Source organism: Oryctolagus cuniculus, chromosome 9 (assembly GCF_964237555.1).
Source record: "Oryctolagus cuniculus chromosome 9, mOryCun1.1, whole genome shotgun sequence".
In the NCBI taxonomy this organism is placed as follows: Eukaryota; Metazoa; Chordata; class Mammalia; order Lagomorpha; family Leporidae; genus Oryctolagus; species Oryctolagus cuniculus.
This window is the reverse complement of record NC_091440.1, coordinates 71,107,396-71,131,335: the sequence shown is the minus strand read 5'-3', so window position 1 is coordinate 71,131,335 and position 23,940 is coordinate 71,107,396. Positions and strand designations below refer to the sequence as shown.

Genomic DNA, 23,940 nt, shown 5'->3' with positions numbered 1-23,940 from the left:
TATTACCTATCTCCCACTCTGACAATAACAGATCAGAAGTAAATGGGATTTAAAAATGCTCAATTAGACTTTTCTTCCTCTTTTAACTTGGTACATAATAATTGTACATATTCATGGGGTACAATGCGATGTTTCAATACAAGTATATATTGTACAATAATCAAATCATGGTAATTAGCATATTCATCTCTTCAAACATTTAACTTTCTTGATGGTAGGAACATTAAAAGATCCTCTTTGTAAAAGCTATTTTGAGATATAATACCATATTGCTAACTATAGTCACCCCACTGTGCAATGGATTACCAGAACCTGTTATTCCCTTCTAGCTGTGGCTTTGTTATTCACTGACAAAGCATTTGCAGCTCTCTCCCCTCCCCGGTCTCTGGTAACCACTGTTCTATTCACTACTTTAATGAGATCACCTTTTTAAGCGTTCACATGAGTGAGATCATATGGTATCTGTTTTTCTGTATCTGCCTTACTTCACTTAACATAATGTCCTCCAGGTCACACTTGCTGTTACAAGTGACAGGATCTCATCCTTTTTAAAGGCCAAATAGTATTCCACTGCAAATACACCCCCACCACAACCACACACAGACCTCACATCTTTTTTTAGTCATTCATCCATTTTTGGAAAATACATAGGCTGATTCCATATCTTGGCTATTAACAACAGTGCAGTAATAAACACTGGGGGTGCAGGTATCTCTCCAACATATTGATTTAATTTCCTTTGGATACCTAGCAGTGACACTGCTGGTGCATATGGTATTCTTTTCTTAATTTTTAGGAGAACCTCCATGCTGTTTTCCATGATGGCTATGCTAATTTATGTTCCTATGAACAGTGTGTAAAGGGTCCCTTTGCTGCACATCCTCACCAGCACTTTTGTTTTTCTTTTTGGTAACAGCCAGTCTATCTGGACTAAGATGAATCTCACTGTGGTTTTGACTTACATTCCCCTGATTAATGATGTTGAGCATTTTAAAATATAAAATATAAAATGTTGACCATCCATATGCTGTCTTTTGAGAAATGTCTATTACAAATTTGTTATTCTTGAACATCAATTGTAATTGGGCTACAATATTGGAATTTAAAATTATGTCTTCTTTTTGGGGATTCTGATTTACAGATTCCACGCAAATAACTTATATATCTTTTAATTGCCAGTGTCCTCATCTGTAAAATGGAGATGGTGAGCCCTGATCACACTGACTGTGGCTAATAATGATAACATCAACCTAGCTTACACCTACTTCATAGGATGGTAGTGAGAATTAGGTCGCAACTACACTGGACCACTCTGTAAACTTCAAGGTGTAGTACACATATTATTGGGATTATTCTAGTGGTGTGGCTACAAAACATCATGACAGATTATCTTCGATTATAGTCACCTTCTAAATCAAACTTCTTGTGTAATGAGAACAGAAGTAATTTTTTCCATGTAAGGTAAACCCAAAGCCTACTCATACTTATGAATGTCAGAAATATTTATGTTTTACATTAGTGAAAAAATACTGTATTCTGAAAAGAACATAAAATAGCTTTCTATTTGTTGGGATCTGACATTTTTCTTATTTAGATCATCAATTTGTTCTAATGAAGTGCTATACTGTAAATGTGGTTAGTAAAGTTTCTCGCATAAGTGTCTCAGAAGATTTGTTGTTTTAAGATCAAAAAGAACAGCAACAACAAAATCCCCATTCTCTCGATTCTGCTTGTTAGTTTTTTCCTATATCTTCCTATACCCATACCATTCTGCTGCATATACTCCTGTCCATGGAAGAATAAAATCACTTGCTGCATTGCTTCTGTGACCAACCACCCATAGCAGCTCCTGGTCTTCTCCTCCCCCTTCCAAAACCAACTACCCCACAACAGCAACCAACCATGCACAGTGCTGGGTGCACATAGGCTGCAGCGCTGTCTGTCAAATGCATGTGATCTTAGCCAAAAGGCCAAAAAGTGATGTCTGTCAAATGAATGAAGGAGAAGCTGCATGAAAAAACAGAAATCCTTTTTTCCCCTCCAACTTCACATAAATTCTTGTTTAAATGCCACCTCCCTAGAGACACTTTCCTCGTCTACTCTCATGTCTTCCTTGTATTCTGTGTGTTTTAAAAAAGCTGATTGTCAGGGCCAGCACTATGGTATAGTGGGTCAAACTGCCATCTGCAGTGCTGGCATTCCATATGGGCACTGGTTGGAGTCCTGGCTGCTCCACTTACAATCCAGCTCCCTGCTAATGTACCTGAGAGAACAGCAGAGGATGGCCCAAGTCCTTACGCCCCTGCACCCATGTGAGAGACCCAGAAGAAGCTCCTGGCTACTGGCTTCAGACTGGCCCAGCTCTGGCTGTTGTGACCATTTGGGGAGAGAACCAGGGAATAGAAGATTCTCTCTCTCTCTCTCTCTCTCTCTCTCCCTCCCTCCCTCCCTCCCTCCCTCTCCTCTTTCTCTGTAATTCTGACTTTCAAATAAATAAATAAATCTTTAAAAAAATTTATTGTCTACTGCCCCAATCCAGTAGAATTTAAGATCTGGGAGGGGAGGAGCTTTTTTTTTTTTTATTTGACAGGTAGAGTCATAGACAGTGAGAGAGAGACAGAGAGAAAGGTCTTCCTTCCATTGGTTCACTCCCCAAATGGCTGCCATGGCCTGTGCTGCACCAATCTGAAGCCAGGAGCCAGGTGCTTCTTCCTGGTCTCCCATGCGGATGCAGGAGCCCAAACACTTGGGCCATCCTCCACTGCCCTCCCAGGCCACAGCAGAGAGCTGGACTGGAAGAGGAGCAACCGGGACTAGAACCCAGCACCCATATGGGATGCCGGTGCCGCAGGCGGAGGATTAACCAAGTGAGCCTCGGTGCTGGTGCTGGGGAAGAGCTTTTCTCCCTCTTCAAGGTATAGCTCAGGGACTGGCTCCTCCAGGAAGCCCTCCCCAACACTTTCAATCAAGGGGACGTTTGGGCCTCTGTGCGGGTCTCTGTTGTTCAACTGACTCTGCTAAACTGAACTTTGTGGGATTGCAAATATGTCTCCATCCCCAAGGTAGACTTAGGTTCTGTATCTGTGTATCTGAGCACTGCGCAGGGTGCCTGGTACACAGAAAGTGCTCCATAAAAACTTTCAACTGGTCTGATGAACCAAATGGCAGAGAGGAAGGGGGGCAATAATCAAGAGGTGTTCAGGAGAGCCCTTGGGGTAGGGCTGGTGAGAAGTTAATACAAGGCTGGCAATGCTGAGGGGCACTAAGAAGCAGAGGGGACAGTTACTGACACGAACAACCTGGTCTTCTGTGAGGGTTTTCTTCCTGCACCTCTCTGTAGATGGGGCTCCTGATGAACAAGCATTCTAACAATCAGGTGGTGGGGAAGTCAATGGCCTGGAGCCGTACAGATCCCTGCACCTTGTGCCCCAACCCACACTGAGGGCAAGCTAGGGGCTACAAGGGTGTGGTTTCCAGTGTTCGTGGTATTTTCAGTGACAAAAACCATTTCTTCTATTACATTTACTCCATTTCAGATTAACCCATCTTTCTGTTCCTCTTCAAGGTTTTATTTTATGCTTCTTCCTGCCCTTGACTTCCACAATATGACCTACAGGACACTTTTTAAATTAAAATGATTTTGTTCTTAGAGATTACCTTTAATGGGTACAGAGCTGGGATGATGAAAAAAGTTCAGGAAATGGATAGTGGTGAGGTTGCACAATATCGCAAATAGACTTAATGCCACTGAACTGTACACTTAAAGATGATGAAATGGCAAACTTCATGCTATGTATTTTTTTTATCAAAATAGTCATCACCAAAATATTTTTAAAATAAAAGTTTGATAATTATAAAATGTACCTATGCTACAATATATATCATAAATGTAATTGTCGGAGGCTGAGTAATATCCTTTCATATGTATTGTCTTATTTCACCTATGGTTAGATTTTTCTTAACTTTTAAGTATTACATAATATGCTAAGAAGAACATTTTCATATATTCACATTTCTGACTAGTGGAACCGGATCAGAGTCTAAACGTTTTAAAAAATTTAAAAAAATAAAAAATTTAATACATGTCAAAATGTGTAATTCTTTAAAAGATATTTACAACATACCTTGTAACATGGAGTATTGCAAAGTCAGTGTTGGAAACGGCTGGTTCTGCCTGTACCAGCGTGTGGCATGGTGCCTCACAAAGAGTGTGACATCACACCCCGTAGGGTCAGCTGTATATAAGGAATATGTGGCTAAAAAAGTGCCTCAGTCAGTCCTCAGACCATAGAGCCTCTTGAATAAAATATCTGACCTTTTGGTTACTGCATTTTGTTCTAGGCTGAAGTGATGCTCAATGTGTAAAACTAAATGTGCTCCTTCTCTAGGCTATAATCTTCTTCGTGAGATCCACAAATGTCTAGATGGCTTCTCCTTGCCACCACCCCAGGGATGTCTCCTAGACACATTCAGTTCAAATGCTGTGACAGTCTCTCCCAATCCTGCCCTGCCTCCAGCATTCCTGGTTTCAGGAAATGGCATCACGGTCTCCCTAAACGCTCCAAACAGAAGCTGGGAGCCATTATTACCCCAAATAAGTTGCCAAATGCAGCTGACCTCTAATCTCCAAAATCTCCGGAAATATCTCAGATCCTCTCCTCCTCTCTACCCTACAGCCACCCATGGAGTCCAGATCTCACCTTCTCCAAGTGATTCAGCAGTAGCTTCTCACATAGCCACCCCACATCCATTCTCATTCCTACCAATCTATCATGACTACTGTCTCATTGACTTGCTAAAATGTCACTCCCCAGTTCAAACTGTTACTGGTTTCTCACCACCCAAGAATAATGTCTGCAATTCCTAATACTCTCATAAGGTCAACCCGCATGGTCGCTCACATTTTCCCACTCCAGGATTCCTACCAGCTATCTCCAGGGCTTGGAGTGCTCCTGCCTCCTGGGAACGCCTCTTCTCCTTAAGGAGCTATGTACACCCCACTTCCTTGGAATGCTTCCCTTTAACTCTCTGCATGAGGAAAGGTCCTCTAGTTATTTGCTTTCAAAGCAGCCAAAGTGTGACCATTAGGGGTTCCCAGCACTGCCTATCATATAATGTTTTAATGAATTATCTAATCACTGATCTGATGCTTGTATTCCACACTGGGCTGGGGGCTGAATAAGGACAAGGATTATGCTTGTTGTGTTTACCTACATTTCCCAGCACTCACCACAGACAGACTGCGACTGCTTATGCGACCAACTTGAGGATAATCCCTGTCTACTGGCTTGCACTTGCTATAAAATGGAACTGTGTGAAAGTGTCCATTATAAACAAAACTAATGTTCTCAATTTAATTACATGACCTTGCATATCTGCAGTGAACTTTCTTGGTTTGTTTAGTTATTTCTGCTATCATTACACTGTTCCTTTCAATAATTCTCCTAACAGCTAATGAAAAGGTCCATGTGCAATTTTCATTTACTACTATGCTTTTTTCAAATATGTATATGCTGGTCAAAAAAGTTCCTATACGTGAAAAAAAATGCATTGGCACTACTAATGTCCAGTGGTCAAAACAGGACTTTTCTCCACTTTGTTCAAATCAGTTTACGACTTTTTGTGGAACTATATTCTAATTTCTTCAGAAATAACAAAGAACTATGGTATCTGGCATTTAGCTCCCAAAGGAAAGCCAGCAGAGGGAGCATAAGAACATAAAACTAGTTTCCTGAGTCCCCACGGACTGGAAAATGTCTCTGGCCTCTGGACATGACTCTCGGGAGGATTCCATTACTAACCCACATGTTGGAATGACTTTCTGTGCTATACGGGAGTGGATGGGGTGAATGGTTACGACTCCATACACAGACTGAAGGCTCACCTGCTCCCGAGTTTGGACTAGATGGATGAGACCCCAAGCCCACTCTTTAATGGGTCTTTGGTCCTTATAAAAGCTTCTTTCCAGAATTATATATCTGGCTGAGTTTGGGACTTCCCAGAGTCCACAATCGGCCTACCACAGGAAAAGCCAGCACAGTATGTGTGAATCATGCCGGAATCTCTTAGACGTCCTTGCTCTAGCTCTAAGTGAGGCAGTGGTGCTGCAGTTGGAGCAGGAGTAGGCAGACACTACTCTCCAGGAATAATAACAACAAGGTAACTACCTGACCTCTCTATCTGCTTTCATGTCCGTGACCTTCCTGGATCATGTGCTATCTTCCTCAAAGACATTCCGTGATAAAGATGAAATGAAATGCTTTAAACTCAGAGAAAGATAAGACACAATGCCCAGGTAACATTTTATATTAGAACAAGCCTGCAAAACATGAGAGCCCTGAGCCACATCTGGCTGCTGATTAGAAGCAGCTCCTTACCTCTTCTCCCAGAGGCAACAATTAGGAACTCAGTGGATTCTTACGAGGCACTGCATGGTGACTGACTTCTGAGGATTCAAGAGGTCAGGCTGAAAGCCACCGCTGCCTAAACCAAATCTGGTAACCATCTGGTCTGTCACCAGGCCTGAAGTCACCTCCTAAATTTTACTCTGAGTCTATTTGCTCCTCACTTCCCCAAGGCCACTGTCATGTTTCAAGGGAATGTATCCTACTTGCTTTCCAATTCTGCGCTATTCCCAGAACAATGTTTACAATCTGGTCAGATGATCTTCTTTGCTTCAGAATCATGAATGGTTTCTCACAGACGTCAGAATAATGTCTGAGATGAACCTCGGTGGTCCGAAGGACTCTTGCTGCCTTTCTGCTGCTCTAGTCCCCTACCTCTCCTCCCTCACACCCAGGGTTCCAGGCACAAAACAAGTGACCAGTAGTTCCTGAGAGCCATGCTCTTGCAAACCTCCTTGCTTTGAGCAATACTGTTTTTCTCTGCCTGGATTGCTCTTCTCACTCCTTTCTCGTGAACTCAACTCGTACTCATCCCCAAAGATCTCAGGTCAAGCAACCCCTGGCTGGGGAGGTCTCCCTGGCTACCCTTCACTTTCTCCCAGTTTAGTCACCACTCTGGTATTGGAAATATCATTTAAATAGCATTTAAAGAGAAGAAGATTTGGGGCTGGCATTGTGGCTTGTGTGTAAAGCCCCCTCCTATGATGCTGTTATCCCATACTGGCACCAGGTAGTATCCTGGGTGCTCCTCTTCCAATCCAGCTCCCTGCTAATGCACCTGGGAAAAGCAGTGGGAGAAGGCCCAAGTGCTTGGCCCCTGCCACCCATGGGGGAGATCTGAATGAGGTCCTGGCACCTGGCTTCTGCCTGGCCCAGCCCTGGCCATTGTGTCCATTTGAGGAGTGAACCAGCAGAGAGAAGGGCTCTCTAACTCCGACTTTCAAATAAATAAACAAAAATAAATGAAGAGGATACAGCACAGAACCTTGGAACTGTGAGCAAGAATCATCAGAGGCATAGAAGGAAAACTTGGGAGAGGCTGAATCACAGAAGAAAAAGTAGAGTATTTGGAGCAAGAAGGAAAGGCCCCATGTAAAATGCTGCCAGCAGGTTAAGTAGGACAAGGTTCACAACCTGTTGCAGCAGGCTGCTGGCCACCTTGGAGAGAGTAGCATAAGAGGAGTTAGAGACACCCAGACTGCAGGGGCTGGACAGCAAGGGGGGAGTGAGGATCTCAAAGCAGCTGGGAAATTACATTTTCCTAAGAAGCACTGCTGGTTGCTCCAACCTGGATGACCCTTGAAGACATCACGCTGAATGAAATCAGCCAATCACACGAGGATAAACACTTGGGATTCTACTCATAGGAGTTACCTCAGGTTGTCACATTTACAGAGGCAGGAAGTGGGATGACTGCCGCCAGGGGCTGGGGTGCTGGGATTATTGTCTCAGGGCCCAGAGTTTCAGTTTCTCAAGATGAAAAATATTCTGAGGCTGATGGCAGTAATGGCTGCACACTCACGTGAATGTAGTTAATGCCACTAAATGGAATACATCAAAATGGTGGAAATGGTCAATTTCTGTATATTCTACTCTAATTTTTAAAAAGTGAAAAGAAAAGCATTGCTATTAGGAGAATAAAATGGAAATTGCTACAAAAGGACATGGACTTGAGATGGTTTGGTTTGGTTTTTAACAAGGGCAAATTAAGCATGCTCATAAATTGACAAGAGTGTGTTAAAGGGAGACACAGGGGATTAGTGTGGTGTGCAGATCCTGAGAGCTGGCCAGGGCCAGAGGAAAGCAGAGATGGCGGGGCGGGGGGGGGGGGCATGCTTGTTTCTTGGGGTCCCAGGATATAGAGTAGGCTTCTCTCTGATAGCTGTGAAGAGGAAGAGGCTGGGCAAGAGCTAGGGAAGGGTCTTGGGGAGGGCGGGAAGATCTGCAGGAGTTGTTTAGGGGAACAGGGACACACAGAAAGATTATCAGATGAATCTGGATCAGAACTCCAGCTCGTGCAGTGGTCCTGGTGGTCTAAGTCTCATGGCAGCCGGCTGCATAAGGAGACAGGGGGACAGTGAATCACAGGAAAGCTTCCCAAAGAGGAAGCACACCCTCGCTCCTGGAACTAAGAGTGCTGGGAGGCATGTGGCTGAAGCGATGCAACACTGGGAAGGAAGGGAACAGGGGCTGAGGCTCTGGGGATAAGGAGGAATGGAGGACCAGACTTCCCAACAAGGGCAGAGAGCAAGGGAGCGAAGTGAGGGTTTAGGAAGTGAAAGATGAGGAGCCTGAAGGTATCAGTGAGTCATAGAAGCTTAAGATTCCTGGGGTGGGGCAGTTCTGGGTTCCTACTGGGCCCAGGGTGGCTAAAAAGAGAAATCCAACCAGGAAACACCAGGGTCCCGACTACAGGGGACATTTCTGTATGTTCTTTCACCCAAGGGCACAGATAATTAAGGTTATATTTTAGAAATGTTTTGATTCAATTTCCTCTTTACTATGGTTCTTATTCCAGCATCTCATTTTTTCTCTTCAGGAAATCCCTTATAATCTAGGTACTATCCCATTGAATATCCTCTCTCCCTACTTCTCTTTTTATACAATACTCAAACTCAGTTTTATAGCTGTTGTACAATAAATTATGGATTGATAGTCTGTAGAAAACACGAAAGTCCACCATGAACCATGAAAATAGGCAGCAACTCATTTCCAGGGTCAGTATTTTCTAGATTTTAAAACATTGCCAGCATGTCAAGAATATCAGTAAAAAATTAACCATCATCAGGTCTTTCAAAGGCTAAATGTGAATATTTTATATTACCTTGTTTTTTTTTTTTTTTTTTTTTTTTTGACAGGCAGAGTGGACAGTGAGAGAGAGAGACAGAGAGAGAAAGGTCTTCCTTTGCCGTTGGTTCACCCTCCAATGGCCGCCGCTGCAACCGGCGCACCGTGCTGATCCGATGGCAGGAGCCAGGATCCAGGTGCTTTTCCTGGTCTCCCATGGGGTGCAGGGCCCAAGCACCTGGGCCATCCTCCACTGCACTCCCTGGCCATAGCAGAGAGCTGGCCTGGAAGAGGGGCAACCGGGACAGAATCCGGCACCCCGACCGGGACTAGAACCCGGTGTGCCGGCGCCGCAAGGTGGAGGATTAGCCTATTGAGCCACGGCGCCGGCTCTATATTACCTTGTTTACATGACCCTGAACAGAACAATTATGTTAAGGGAACCTTGGGTTTTAAACTGAAAGGAGTTGTCTGGAAAGAAAGAGGATCCTCTCTTTCCTCTCTTTTTTGTAGAGCCAAGCTACTCATGATGAGTGTTTTTTTTTTTTTTTTTCTTCATTTGAAGGGGAAGTGAATCTCTTTCTTGCACAACATCTTCTCACTCCAAGAATGGCCAGGATAGATGGAAGCAACTGTCCTTTTGGTCTTCTAGGGTCTGAGCAATTGCTATGCCATCTCAAACAATAGCCTATTAATGCATGCCAACACTAGCTTTCTCCAGTGCAGTCTGACAAAGAACCAAACCACCAACGTTTTCAAAATAGATTGCTTCCTCTTTTGCTTGGATTCTGTAGAAAAGTTTCTGACATTATGTATTACTGAATCATTCTCGTGTCAGTTAAAGGTCTTGGGTATCTCTGTACAAGCAGGGACAGTTCTTTGCTACTTTGAAAACATAACATCTAACATGAGAATATGCAGCAGGTGACAGCACACTGTTTGTTATATGAACACACAAGGGTTTTACTTCGCAGCCTACCTGTGTGTCCTCGGAACGTTGTGACCAGCGTGCAGTTTTCTTGCTCCAGTTTGAGGATTGTTACTTGGCCTGAGTGGTCACCAATAAACACATGCCGAGTTTCGACATCAAATCTATCATGCAGGCATTAAGGATTGTTTCTCAAAATTGAATGGGAAGATTTATATAGAAAACAAACAAAAAAAGGCATAAATATAACAGGAAATGTGCAAATTAAATATGAGGAGAGCTTGAAGATGGTGCTTAAAGACACAAAGTGGAGTTAACAAAATGAGGGACACGATGTACTACTGGAGAGGAAGATTCAATCTGATAGAGACATCACCTCTTACTATGTTAATTTATAAATTTAATACAACCCCAATAAAAATATCAACAGGTTCTTTCTCTAGATATGTTAATCCCAAAGGTCATATGGACAAATAAATAAGCAAGAAGAGGCAAGATACTCTGAAAATAAGAATATAGTATGTGATAAGGATAGATTAGCCCTACCAGATTTTAAAATGTTATATAGTTTCTTTAATTAAGAATGCAATATTGATGCATAAATAGATTAATGGAATAGAATAGAAAGTCTAGAAACAGTCCTCAAATCATACAGAAAGTTAGTACATTTGGGTCCTTCAAATGAATAAGGAAAAGATGGATTTAAAAAATAATAATGTTGGCAGAAATTGGATAGCAATTTGAAAAAAAAATTGGATCTGTGTTATACACTGTGTAACACAATCATGCAAGTGAATTAGGAATCTAAAAATAAAAAAATAAAAACATATAAGCTGTAGACAGGAGAGTTTCCCTGTAACCCTGGATACAGAATAACTACAACTTACCAACACAAACAAAAAATAATACCAACAAAGCCAAAAGGCAAGTTGGGAAAAAAAAATCTGCAATTTAATGTCACAAATGGCCCAAATCCTGAAACAATCAAGAAGAAAAAGACCACAAACCTAAAAAAAATGGGAAAAATTCCAAATGAATTCACAAAAATAAATATGGTGCTGTACAAAAAAAGAATTAACACAGCAGGCTTGACTGCTATTGTTAGAAAGGTGGCTTACAAAATTGGCATAGTATCTGTGAACTTGACATTTAGGGAGTTCCTACCATTAACTGGTAGGAATGGCTCATTGTGCCTTAACTGTACAGCAACATGGCTTATGCTAAATACTTGCTTTCCTCCTGTAAGTCTGGAGTGTTAATACATGCCGGGGGAAGCTATCTGTGACCAGCCCCCAACAGAAGCCCTGAACACCCAGTCCCCAATGAGCTGTGCTGGTTGAACATGCCTACTAATCCTATTTCTAGAGACTGATCCCAGAGATATATTAGCAAAAATACAAAAAGGCACATCCCAAGATTGTTAATTCCATATTATTTCATTAGCTAAAGTTTGAAAATAATCCATGAGTCCAGCAGTATGGGACTTACTGAAGTAATGATGATACTCCTATACAACAGAATACTATGCAGCTAGCAAACAGAAAAGAAAATCTCCATTCACTAACATGGAGTAATTTCCTGACTATATTATTAAGTGGGGGAAAAACACCAAGTCATATGTGTCTATAAACTATTTGCCCTTGTGTAAGAAAAGGAAGCAAACATAAACGTGTGCGTATGTGTACACATAAGTGTTCATATTTAGGAAAGGAAGCACCAGAATGATTAAGATCTAACCGAAGTGGCTACCCATGGAGGCGGGAGAACAGGTGAAGGGATAGTGACAGAAGTGAGGCTTCCCTTTTCTATACTTTCTCTTTTAAAATCTTGTAAGTATTTTACATGTTAAAAACATAAAATAAAATGAGAAAAAAATCCCCTAAATGAAAACAGAGTAAAAGGAATGAATGGAACTATCAGGTTGGTAAACAACAATATAGTTGAGGCCGGCGACACGGCTCACTAGGCTAATCCTCCGCCTTGCGGCGCTGGCACACCAGGTTCTAGTCCCGGTGGGGGCACCGGATTCTGTCCCGGTTGCCTCTTTTCCAGGCCAACTCTCTGCTGTGGCCAGGGAGTGCAGTGGAGGATGGCCCAAGTACTTGGGCCCTGCACCCCATGGGAGACCAGGAGAAGTACCTGGCTCCTGCCATCGGATCAGCGCGGTGCGCCGGCCGCGGCGGCCATTGGAGGGTGAACCAACAGCAAAGGAAGACCTTTCTCTCTGTCTCTCTCTCACTGTCCACTCTGCCTGTCACAACAAACAAACAAACAAACAAAAAACCAAAACAACAACAACAACAATATAGTTGAAAGAATTATTTCAAATGACTTCAAAGAAATCTAAAATCTCATTCATGAGTTTTATTTTTATTATTTTTATTATTCCAAACAACTGAAATATAGGATAAGGCAAATAAGGAAATATGATAATGTTTTAGGAACCAAGGTTTTCAGCTTAAGATAAAAGAATCAAGTACCATAATGAAAAAATAAAAAAAACCTGTTATCAGGGGGCCAGCCTTGTGGTGCAGCAGATTAAGCACCACGCCACATGGGTGCTGGTTTGCGTCTTGGCCGCTCCATTTCTGATACAGCTCCCTGCTAATGTGCCTGAGAAAGCAGCATCCTCTGATGGTCCAAGTGTTTGGGCCCCTGCTACTCATGTGGGAGATCTGGGTGAAGCTCCTGGCTTCGGCCTGGCCCAAGCCTAGTTGTTGTGACCACTCGGGGAGTGAACCAGCAGATGGAAGAATCTCTCTCTGTCTCTCCCTCTCTCTCCTTAACTCTGCCTTTCAAATAAATAAATAAATCTTAAAACAAGCAAACAAAAAAAAATCCCTCTGTAATTTAAACTTGAATTAGATATATTATATGAATTGATGACTTAATTTACTTTAATATAAACACAACAATGGGTATTTTTCAGAGTTAACTCTGCATACTATTCCTCACTAAAAGAATGGCTAATTCCAGGCTTGGGACAGGAAAGGTACATGATGGCTTAAGATATGTGTTTCAGAAAGCCAAGAAGCTACCAAAAACTAGAGGGCTTATATAAAAAACATGAGGTAGTGGTGAGGTATAGATAGGCAGGGCAGAGGCTTTTTAAGGCAATAAAACACACTGTATGATAATACAATGGTAGACACCCACAACCATAGAATATACTATACCAAGAGTGAACCCTAATGGGAACTACAGACTTTGGGGGCCAATGATCCCCCTGGTGGGGGATCCTGGTAATGGAGGAGGCTAGGCAGGAGTCAGGACAGGAGGTGTATGATCTTTGTACCTTTCTTTCCTTTGTGCTGTGAATCTAGAACTGCTCTTTAAAATAGTTTTTAAAGATTAAAACTAGAAAACTTTGGGGACAATATGATGAGGCTCTTCAACCAACGGTGGTAAATTTGAACATAAAAAATGGCAATTTATTGAAAGCTATTATTTTAAAAAACTAAAAAACCAAAAACCAACCAAACAAAAAACCCACCACCTCAAAGAAACCAAAAACTAAGGGTTCATAAAAGTGCTCAAAAACACAAAGAAAAGATCCCTATTAGAGGTTACTGGGGCAATAAATCTCCACTTTGAAAATTAGCTTAAAAAGAATTAAGAAATTATCCTGCTTTTCCTAAAGTAATTGTATTTCAGAGTAATCAAAGAGCATTAGTTAATGACAGAAAATTCTACTTTATAAAGGAATTCCAACTATTACATGTGGGAAAATATGACAGGATTAGAAAATAGCTATTTTGCAACTCTAATGAAAGAATTATTTCAGGCAACACTCCCAATGGCTGAAACCAGTAAAAGAAAGACTGGGGGGTGGGGGGGTAGCGGGTAAGGCCACCGCCTGCAGTGCCGGCATTCCATATGGGTGCCGGTTCGAGACCCGGCCTCTCCACTTCCCATTCAGCTCTCTGCTATGGCCTGGGAAAGCAGTGAAAGATGGCCCAAGTCCTTGGGACCCTGCACCTGCGTGGGGGACCCAGAAGAAGCTCCTGGCTCCTGGCTTTGGATCACCGCAGCTCTGGCTGTTGTGGCCATCTGGGGAGTGAACCAGTGGATGGAGGACCTCTCTCTCTCTTTGCCTCTCCTTCTGTCTCTGTGTAACTCTGTCTTTCAAGTAAATACAAATAAAATTTAAAAAAAAAAAAAAAGAAAGAAAGAAAGACTGGAAGGGAGGATGGCACTGCTGCAGGGACCTGGATGTCACCTCCTGAATTGCTGATCAATCTTAGGATAACTGCAAGGCCAATCCCCAATTCATGCTCCTCCGCAGGGAGACTATGATTAAGTGCACAAAGAACAATCTGCAAGTGTTCTTACCAAAATGGTGAGTCAGAGGGAATCAAGAGATTACAGGCAACTTTCAATTTTCAGAAAATATGAGAAAAGGATAGGTAAACAAACAAGTTAAATGACATGATGAGAGGGACGGGCACTGGGCACCCTGGGGTAAGCCATAGCTTGGGACATCAGCATACCATGTTGGAGTCCCGGTTCAAGTCCCAGCTCCTTTGCTTCCAATCCAGCTTCCTGCTGATGTACCTGGGAAGGCAGCAGGCAATGGCTCCAAGTGCTTGTGTCCCTGCCACCTACATGGGAGACCCAAATGGAGTTCCTGTTCTTGGCTTTGGCCTGGCTTAGCTCTGACTGTTGTAGAGTGAATCAGCAATGGAAGATCCCTCTTCTTCTTTGTTTTTCCCTCTCTTTCTCTATCATTCTGCCTCCCAAAAAACTAAACCAAACCAAAACAAATGACATCAACAGAAAGCAGAGATAAACTTGGAGTATGAGACTGTAGAAGAACTGATTCTATATGTTCAGCAAAGCAGTGGCATAAAAAAAGTAGAGAGGGGACACTGCTATAGATGAAGAAAGATCTGGAAGATGACAACCACATGCATCATGTGAACCACGTCTAGATGCAATTTCAAACAAACTCACTGCAAAAATCCACTTGCACAACAATCAGTGAGATTTGAAAATGGGTTATTATTCAACATATCAAGGAATGACTACTTTCCAGATGTAATAATAGCATTGAGATTACTGAAAAAAAACCCATATATTTTAGATATAATGAACTATGTAAAGATCAAATGACATTAGATCTAGAATTTACTTTAAAATAGTCTAGTGTCAAAAGAAAATAAATAAAAATCTGGCAGAAGAATTGACAGTGGATGTGAATGATTGGTGAGTGTCTATTATCCTATTTTCTCCAACTTGCTGCATGTTTAAAATGTTTTGATAATAAAATATTAAAATAAAGTAAAGGAGGACAAAGCATAACAAGTTATACTCTTCTAGCAAATTATCAAACTTATGTAAGATATTAAAATTTATAAGGAAAAAGATCACCTTACATTTATCTTGATTAATTTTAAAAACAAAGATGAAAAACTAGACTCAATTTGACACTGAATACTATTTTCAATTCTAAGGAACTGTATTCTCAAAAAAAAAAATACCAATTCAACAAATGCCATTTAGAAGAGGCTGAAATAAAAAGATAGTACAACCTCAAAGCCAGAGTGATTGGCATGAAGTATGATAGCAAGAAATTGAGATAATCTTAATAGCTTTTCAGAACTCTTTACCTTCAAGGAATAAATCTAAGAGATTACATTTAGCAGGAAGGTATTTCACTGCATGGTGTGACATCTGGAAATATCTCCATCATGAAGAAAATCCTAAAATAAGGAGTATCTGAATTATTTTTGTAAAACATGAAAAATATGATAAAAACATGGTCAGATAACAAGACACTGACAGGTAAGGTTGGATCAAGTATCTACAAATTTTATACTAGCAAGTGAGGTTAAAAAGGAAAACATCTCTATTTCCTCACTTCCTTGTCAGAGGACCTGGAAAAAACCTCCAGCCTGCTCTATCAGGTTATGCAGTAGAAGGGCTGAAAAATTTTATTATCCATGTTCTAGTACTGGTTCTGACAGTAACAAGCCATGCAACTGAGCAAGTCAATCTCTCTGAGTGCCATTGAGTCTTGGTTGCTACACTATGAAAATTGAGAATTAGCTATTTTATTTTATTGCACATTATTATTTTGATGTGAAGGAAGGTATGTTCACAGAAGTACTTTGTAAACCTAGAAACCGTAGATGTAAGAAATTTTCTTCCTCCCCCTTATAAATATTATTCCTAGTACTGCTATTACAGGGCACTTAATATTTAAAACATTTAAAAATTTTTATTTATTTATTTGAAGTGGGTGGGAAGGCTTAAAAGCACTCGCATATACTGGCTCACTCAGCCAGGTTTGGGCTGAAGCTGGGAGCTGGGAGCTGGGAGCTGGGAGCTCATTGCGGTTCTTCTGTGTGGGAGGTAGGGGTCTAATTGCTTGAGCCATCGCCCGCTGTTTCCCGTGGTCTGCCTTAGCAGGAAGCTGGAGTCAGAAGCCAGACTCAAAAATTGTACCCAAGCATTCTGATATGGGATACAGGCCAGACATCCAGTCTCAGCCCTTAGCATTCAAAGCTTCAGATTTCTACATAACATAAGCAAAGGATCTCAAGTTATTCAGAAACTGTTAATACAATCTATGAAATGGTTAGTCTCTTCATCTTCCTTTATTTCTCTACCTGAATTTTGGTTATTTGCATTGCACAGTTATTTCTCCATTAAGAGACCTGAAAGCAGAGAGAGAAAAAAAAAAAAAACGTAACTCCATCTGGTTTATTTTGCTACTTGTTGATTTGAATGAAATGATTGAGGAAAATGGGAAACAATCAGTTCATCCATAGAGGTCCCTTATTTAAACCGTTAGTTGGTCCCTGTGAAGATAAGTAGGGGTAATGATAAAATTCTGAACATTTTATGCTGTTGGCATAAGATCTTCTTCCTCCTTCCTTCATCGCAAAGAAAACTCTCAAAGTGTGGACAGTGGCGGGAAGAAAGTGAGGAGAGAAGAATGTGGTGGTGATGTTGGTGGTGGGGGTCTCATAAGTTTATGTGTTTAAAAGCTAGACCGAAAAGTGAACCCTAATACTGATGGCTTGCCCATTAATAATGTGTTCACCAGCCAGTTCCCAGAAAAAACGTTCAGCCTTGTAAAATCGCATGGTTCTTGGCTGAGACCCTCTGGCGGCAGCACAGAGCTTTTGTGCCATCAGTGTTTAGCACTGGAAAAATACACAAGAATAAGTGTTGGCACCAATCAGTGCTGGTGAGGCAGAACTGTTTGAAGCTGAGGAATTTTCTGGGAGGAATTATCTGTTGTATGACAGCTTCCCTTCACCTTAACAGTGATGTTGGCTGCATGGTCCCTTCCACTGAGAACTGAAGCCTAGATGCCTATACATATAAACACACACACTTCTGATAGCCAATCACATGCATTTCTACTTGGTAAACCATACAGCATGGCCAAAACAAACAATCAAAAACTGAGGATGCCTTTTAGAGATGCCTAAAGACAAGAACTGGCAGCCAATATTCTTACACCATAGAATACTACGATGAGGACAAGTTTAACAATATGCATTTGACTTTTGCTTTTCATTTTCAGACAATTAAAAAAGTTAAGGCAAGATCAATAAGATCCAGAGGCAACATCTGTTAATTTTTCCTGCACTCTTTGGCTTGGCTAAGGGATACATAAAACATACAGAGAGATTTATCACTAGACTGGGCTAGTGACATACTAGCCAGAATAAGAGCAAATATATTGAAACCATTAGTTCTGTTCTGAAAGGGGCAATGCAGTATAATGGGGACAAAACCAGGAGTCTAAGGCAGAGGACTTGGGTTCTGGTGGTGGTTTTCCTACTAACTGGCTGGGTAGCCTCAGATAAGATGGGACACTTTCTGGGCTTCAGCTGGCTCATCTGTGACATGAGAGTGTTATAGACTGAAAAAAATCTTAAAAATCTAATCAACAAATAAAAACCACACATAATCAAGGTGTACAACATGATGATTTGATGTATCACTGTAATAATTACCACAAATTAATTAACACATCCATCACCACCCATAATTACCATGTGTACATGCTTGTTTGTGCATGGTAAGGAGGACTGAATGTTTTTACAGACCCCTAAAATTTAGATGTTGAAACTAATATCCAATGAGATGGAATTTGGAGATAACAGCCTTCAGGAGGTGATTGGTCAAAACGACAAAACCTTTATGAATGGGACTGTGCCCTTATAAAAAAAGATCCAGAGCTCCCTTGCCCCTTCTACCATGTCAGAACACAGCAAGACAACAGCCGTTCTGTGAGCCAGGGAGTGGGCCCCCACCAAATCTTCTGGTACCCTTATCTTAGGCTTTTCAGTCTCCACAAATACAAGCAATACATTTGTTCATCGTAAGTTATCCATATAATAATTTGTTACAGCAGCTAAGCAGACTGAGAGAAGAGTGAGATTAAGGGCCCTTCTACCTCTACCACCACAAGAATTCAGTTATTTGGGTGGGCATGTGGCCTAGTGGTTAATATCTCATACTGGAATGCCCTGGTACCGTACCCAGTGACAGCCCAAGTGAATGGATTACTGCTATGTGTGAAGCCTGGACTGAGTTTCTGGCTCCCAGCTTGGGCTCCAGATGGGGGACTGCTATGGGCAATTGGGGAGTAAATTAGCAGATGGGAGTTCTTTCTCACTCTCTCTGCCGCTTAAATAAATAAATAAGAGTAATTAAGAAAAATCATTACTCTGTTGGCAACAGAGTTCACGTATTTCAACTCAAGCACTATGCTCCTCTGACCTGGCTTTTAGAAGCTGGGCTTTGCGGTGCCTTATTCCTAGGTGGTGCTGCCCTCTCAAAAGTAAGCTCATCTTGCTTTCCACTCCTTACTGTCCTTGCCTCTGGTCTTCTTGATAACTTGCCACTTTACAATCTTCCACATGGTCATTCCTACTGTATTGATCTTGCCCTTCCAGCAAGAAAAAGAATGTAAGCCTATATATACACAAAAATACAACTATGGTCACATGTCTCCAAAGAAACAGTAATGCATTTGTCAAATTATTCAGAATGACTGAAAAGACATTTTATAAACATGGAGAAGAAAATTAGAAAAAAGGTCCTATTGTTTCTTCTGCATTTGCTGACAAGTGATCTGTTTCCACTTGCTTCCCTTTTCTCAGAAGGTGGAGAGCTTCTAGGATTTTTACTAAGAATACCAGAATCACCCACACAAGCTACACACCAGACAGTACTGTTTCCTGGAGTCTAGCTGGCCAGATGTGAGAGTTACCCAGCATAAGCTGGGATTCACCCTGAGCACATGGATGCTGGCAACTTGAGATTCAATACTATCATTCTACACATCCGAGGGAATCCTCACGCCTGGAAGTAATATGCAGCGTCACCATGTGGATCCTGGTGTGACAGCCTCTCAATAAATGACAATAGAATAAATAAGAATCCCTTGATTCTTTTCCCAGGCCCCAATAGAAAAGTTCACAACTCTAATGCCTACATGTGAATCACTTTTGTACAAAAACCAAAGATTCTATTTTGGTGATGGTTTCATCTTGATGTAGCCTAATTCTGACAGTTGGAGATGTCAAAGTAGACTGTATCCTGTCTAGCTGTCAAACCTCATGTCAGCAGACAACAATATGTTGAGCAGGGTCTATTGTTTCCAGTGAAGTTATCTCACTTCACTCCCTCTACATGGGAATCCTTGATGACGTGTCTTAGGGAAATCTATAAGCATCTTAATCAGATGGTACAATTCAACAAATAACAAAACATAAACCTCTCAAATTGCACACAGCCCAGATTTTCATGCATCAAAGAGCTAGACAGTCACTTCTGCACTAAAGGATTCTGTCCAGCAAAGGATACTGCAGGCCAGAGGCCACGGCGCTGGTGCGGTAGCCTCCCAGGCGCTGTCCACTCTCAGAGCAATGCCAGGCAAATTGCTTGTCCTGTCCTGTGCTCAGCACCCATTCCAGTTCCAGGACAAACAGGATCATCGTCACTCTGCTCTGATGCGCTGAAAATCAAGAGACAAGAAAACAATCACTAAATTACCCCCAAATTTATATTCAATAAATAAAAGATTTCTTTGGGAAAAAAATAAAGTACCCTAAAGAGGTTGAAAAGCATGGTCTGCAGAGATGGGTCCTTCTGTCCTCCCTCCCTGTGAGTAAGCTGCACAGTACGGGACAAGTTAAGACAGGGTAGAACAGTGGTTCCCACCAGGGATAGAAGTATGCCCCATAGACACGCATATCTGTGTTTTTATATGATTTGTAAAAACTATTCATTCCTTCTTACTGCTTCACCCTGCTTGTGCTTACCACCATGGAGAGCTCCCATGACCCACAGACAGCTGGGCTAGAGAGGGCCAGATTCAATGTAACCACAAATACACCAGCATTGCTGGTTGTGTGATACTGTCCCAATGGGGCTGATGTAGCACGGTGGGTTAAGCTGTAGCTTGTGGGGCTAGCACTCCATATTGAAGTGCTGGTTTGAGTCCCGGGTGCTTTGCTTCCAAACCAGAAGACAGCAGAAGACAGCACAAGTACTTGAGTCCCTGCCACTCATGTGGGAAACCCAGATGGAGTTCCAGGCTCCTGGCTTATGGCCATTTGGGGAGTGAACCAGTGGATGGAAGATCTCTCTTTTTCTCTGTGTCTCTCCATCTCCGCTCTGTCATTTTGTCTTTCAAATAAACAAAACAAATCTTTAAAAAAAAGAAAAACATAGTCATTGTGGTTGGTTTTTGTGCACTTACAAAGTACAGAGCATATTGTTATTTTTTAAAAGATTATTTATTTGAGAGGCAGAGTTACAGACAGAAAGAGGGAGAGAGAGATCTTCCATCCACTGGTTCACTCTCAAGTGGCTGCAATGGCCAGGGCTGCGCCATGGCTGAGCCAGGCTGAAACCATGAGCCAGGAGCTTCATCTGGATCTTCCACATGGGTGCAGGGGCTCAAGCACTAGGGCCATCCTCTAATGCTCTCCAAGGCCATTAGCAGACAGCTGGATTGGAAGAGGAGCAGCCAGGACATGAACCAGTGTCTGTATGGGATGCTGGCCCACAGACGGAGGCTTAGTCTACTCTGCCACAGCACTGGCCCCTGACATTGTTCTTTTGAAAATCCGTTTAACAAACTTGTAACAAAGTTCTAGATGGAGAACTTTCTGGCAGAAATCAAATGCTTGGAAAGGAAGACAGAATAATTCCCAAGTGCCATATAAAAGAGGATGAGATACTGCCAGGTGACACTTAATGACAGGTATACATTCTGAGAAATGTGCCATTAGGTGATTTCATCATTGTGCAAACATCCCAGGGCACACTCACCCAAAGAAAGACGGCTATGACTTCACTAGGTGATTTATCTCATAGGATCACTGTTGCACATGGGATCTGTTGTTGGCTGGGATATTACACAGTGCATGACTGTTTCCCTTACACCACAGTGTATGCACGTGCACATCCTCATTTACATGTGATAATGAGAGTAAGTTTCCTAGAATCACTCATTTACAAGGGCAACACTATTACCATCACTGCACCACACAATCCTAGAAGAGGCTATTCATGGAATCCAGCCCATCTCCCTATTTTATATATGGGCAAAGTTAGGCACAATACAATTGAGTAGTGTGGCCAACGTCTCCTTGCTTCTCAATTACTAAATGAAATCAAGTAGGAGGATTTGTGCTTTCTTTTTTTTTTAATAGTTTCTTTTTTTTAAATTTTATTTATTTATTTATTTTGACAGGCAGAGTGGACAGTGAGAGAGAGAGACAGAGCGAAAGGTCTTCCTTTGCCGTTGGTTCACCCTCCAATGGCCGCCGCGGCCGGCGCGCTGCGGCTGGTGCACCGCGCTGATCCGATGGCAGGAGCCAGGTACTTATCCTGGTCTCCCATGGGGTGCAGGGCCCAAGCACTTGGGCCATCCTCCACTGCACTCCCGGGCCATAGCAGAGAGCTGGCCTGGAAGAGGGGCAACCGGAACAGAATCCGGTGCCCCCACTGGGACTAGAACCCGGTGTGCCGGCGCCGCAAGGCGGAGGATTAGCCTAGTGAGCCGGGGCGCCGGCCCTGTGTTTTCTTGTTATTACACAATTTCAGGCACCAAGGTGAAGGGAGACTGGGGTCATTCAACAGAGCTGCATGGAATGAACAAAAACTGCTATCCTGCTCCCAGGTCCTTATCAGACCCTGCTTCTGGGAGCAGGCAGTCGGCGGCGGGGCGGGGGGGGGGGGGGCGGGGGGCTCAGCACTCTTATCTTGAGTGTGATGAGGTTGATAGACAAGACATTGGTTTCCTATATTGATCTTGAAGTCAGTGTTAGGCAGTATGGGTGTATAAACACAGTTCTGCTGATAACAACCATAGCATCTGCCAATTTCTGAGTGTCTAACAAGTGCCAGGGACTTAAACACGTTCTGTCACTTCATCACTGTAATGACCCTGCGAAGTAGGGGACTTCCTCACTTCATAGCAAATCTGACCTTTGCAGGATGGTCACTTCATTTTGTTAATTTTAAGAAATTTAATTCTATTTATTTGAGAGAGAGAGAGAGAGACCATTAGTAGATTTACTCCCTAGATGGCAACAGCTAGGGCTGAGCTAGGGTGAAGCATGGAACCTATAAATCAAGCCAGGTCTCCCACATGAGTGGCAAGTACCCAACTACATGAGTTTTTAATCATCTCTCTGTCCCCAGGTATGCATTAGTAGGATGTTAGAATCGAGAGCAGAACTGGGACTGAACACAGGCACTACAATATATGATGCAGGTATCCCAAGCATCATCTTAACTGCTATACCAGAATTCTGTACCAAGATGGCTCTTTGTCTCTTTGTAGTTTGCATACCAAACAATATAAGCAGAACCATGTATTTTTTTTTTGGAATAAACATTTTCACTAACTTTTTGAATAGCCCTCTGTGTATAAATTTCAAATGTTTCTGATATCAAAATAAATAAGTTTATCTTTTATTCCATTGTCCATGAATGTTTTTAATTGCTCTCATATATACTGCATTCTGTTTATTTAGTCATCTGTCAATGAACATTTGTATTACATCCAACTTTTAGCTATTATGAATGAAGCTGCTATGAACACGGGTGTACAAATATCCATTTGAACCCACTCCCTTTTCATTTTGGGTGTACAGCATTTATTAATTTTTGAATGCTTGATTTCTGATTAACCTCATCTCATCATGATGTGTTATCTTTTTTATGTATTTGGATTTGATTTACAGAAATTTTGTTCAGACTTCTGACATCTATTTTCATGAGGAAAGGTGGACTGCATTGTGGATTAGCATTGTGGCACAATGAGTTAAAGGCGCCCCCTGGGATGCCTGCATCATGTGTTTGTGCCATTTCAAGTTCCAGCTCTTCTGCTTCTTTGTTAGCTTTATGACGATACACCAGGGAAAGCTGCAGATGATGGTTTTGTCTTTTCTTGTATTCTTTTTGCTCAGCTTTAGTTTAGGTAATACTGATTTCATTGAATAGGTTGGCGGTCTTTCATTTCTTCAGAGAGAGAAGGAGAGGCAGAGAGAGAGGTCTTCCATCCACTCGTTGACTCCCCAATTGGCCACAACGACTGGAGCTGCACCGATCCAAAGCCAGGAGCTTCTTCCAGATCTCCCATGTGGATGCAGGGGCCCAAGGACTAGGACCATCTTCTGCTGCTCTCCCAGGCCATAGCAGGGAGCTGGATAGGAAGTAGTGCAGCCGGGTCTCAAACTGGCGCCCATAAGGGATGCCAGCACTGCAGGCAGCAGCCTTACCCGCTACACCACAGTGCCAGCCCCTACTTTCGTTTTTAAAAGGTATTTTCTCTTGGTA

The 23,940-nt window shown here is 42.2% G+C and overlaps 1 protein-coding gene and 1 long non-coding RNA gene across 6 annotated transcripts in view; both read right to left on the bottom strand.

Moving 5' to 3' along the window:
* The window catches only part of WDFY2 (WD repeat and FYVE domain containing 2), a 195,031-nt gene that overhangs the window by 31,189 nt on the left and 139,902 nt on the right, over nucleotides 1-23,940 (bottom strand). For all 5 annotated transcript variants that reach the window (XR_011378806.1, XM_070048896.1, XM_002720738.5 and 2 more), the window contains 2 exons: nucleotides 19,951-20,101; nucleotides 10,171-10,283 (listed from right to left, as the gene is read on the bottom strand). Coding sequence is in view for 4 of the 5 variants with exons in the window: in XM_070048896.1 (XP_069904997.1) it covers nucleotides 10,171-10,283; nucleotides 19,951-20,101 (264 nt within the window). In the remaining variant the exon portion in view is untranslated. The remainder of the gene's footprint in view (nucleotides 1-10,170; nucleotides 10,284-19,950; nucleotides 20,102-23,940) is intronic.
* Nucleotides 16,411-19,944, bottom strand: LOC138843809 (uncharacterized). The gene is made up of 2 exons (XR_011378817.1): nucleotides 18,862-19,944; nucleotides 16,411-16,778 (listed from the first exon to the last, which is right to left on the bottom strand). It is a non-coding gene; the product is annotated as an uncharacterized lncRNA (long non-coding RNA).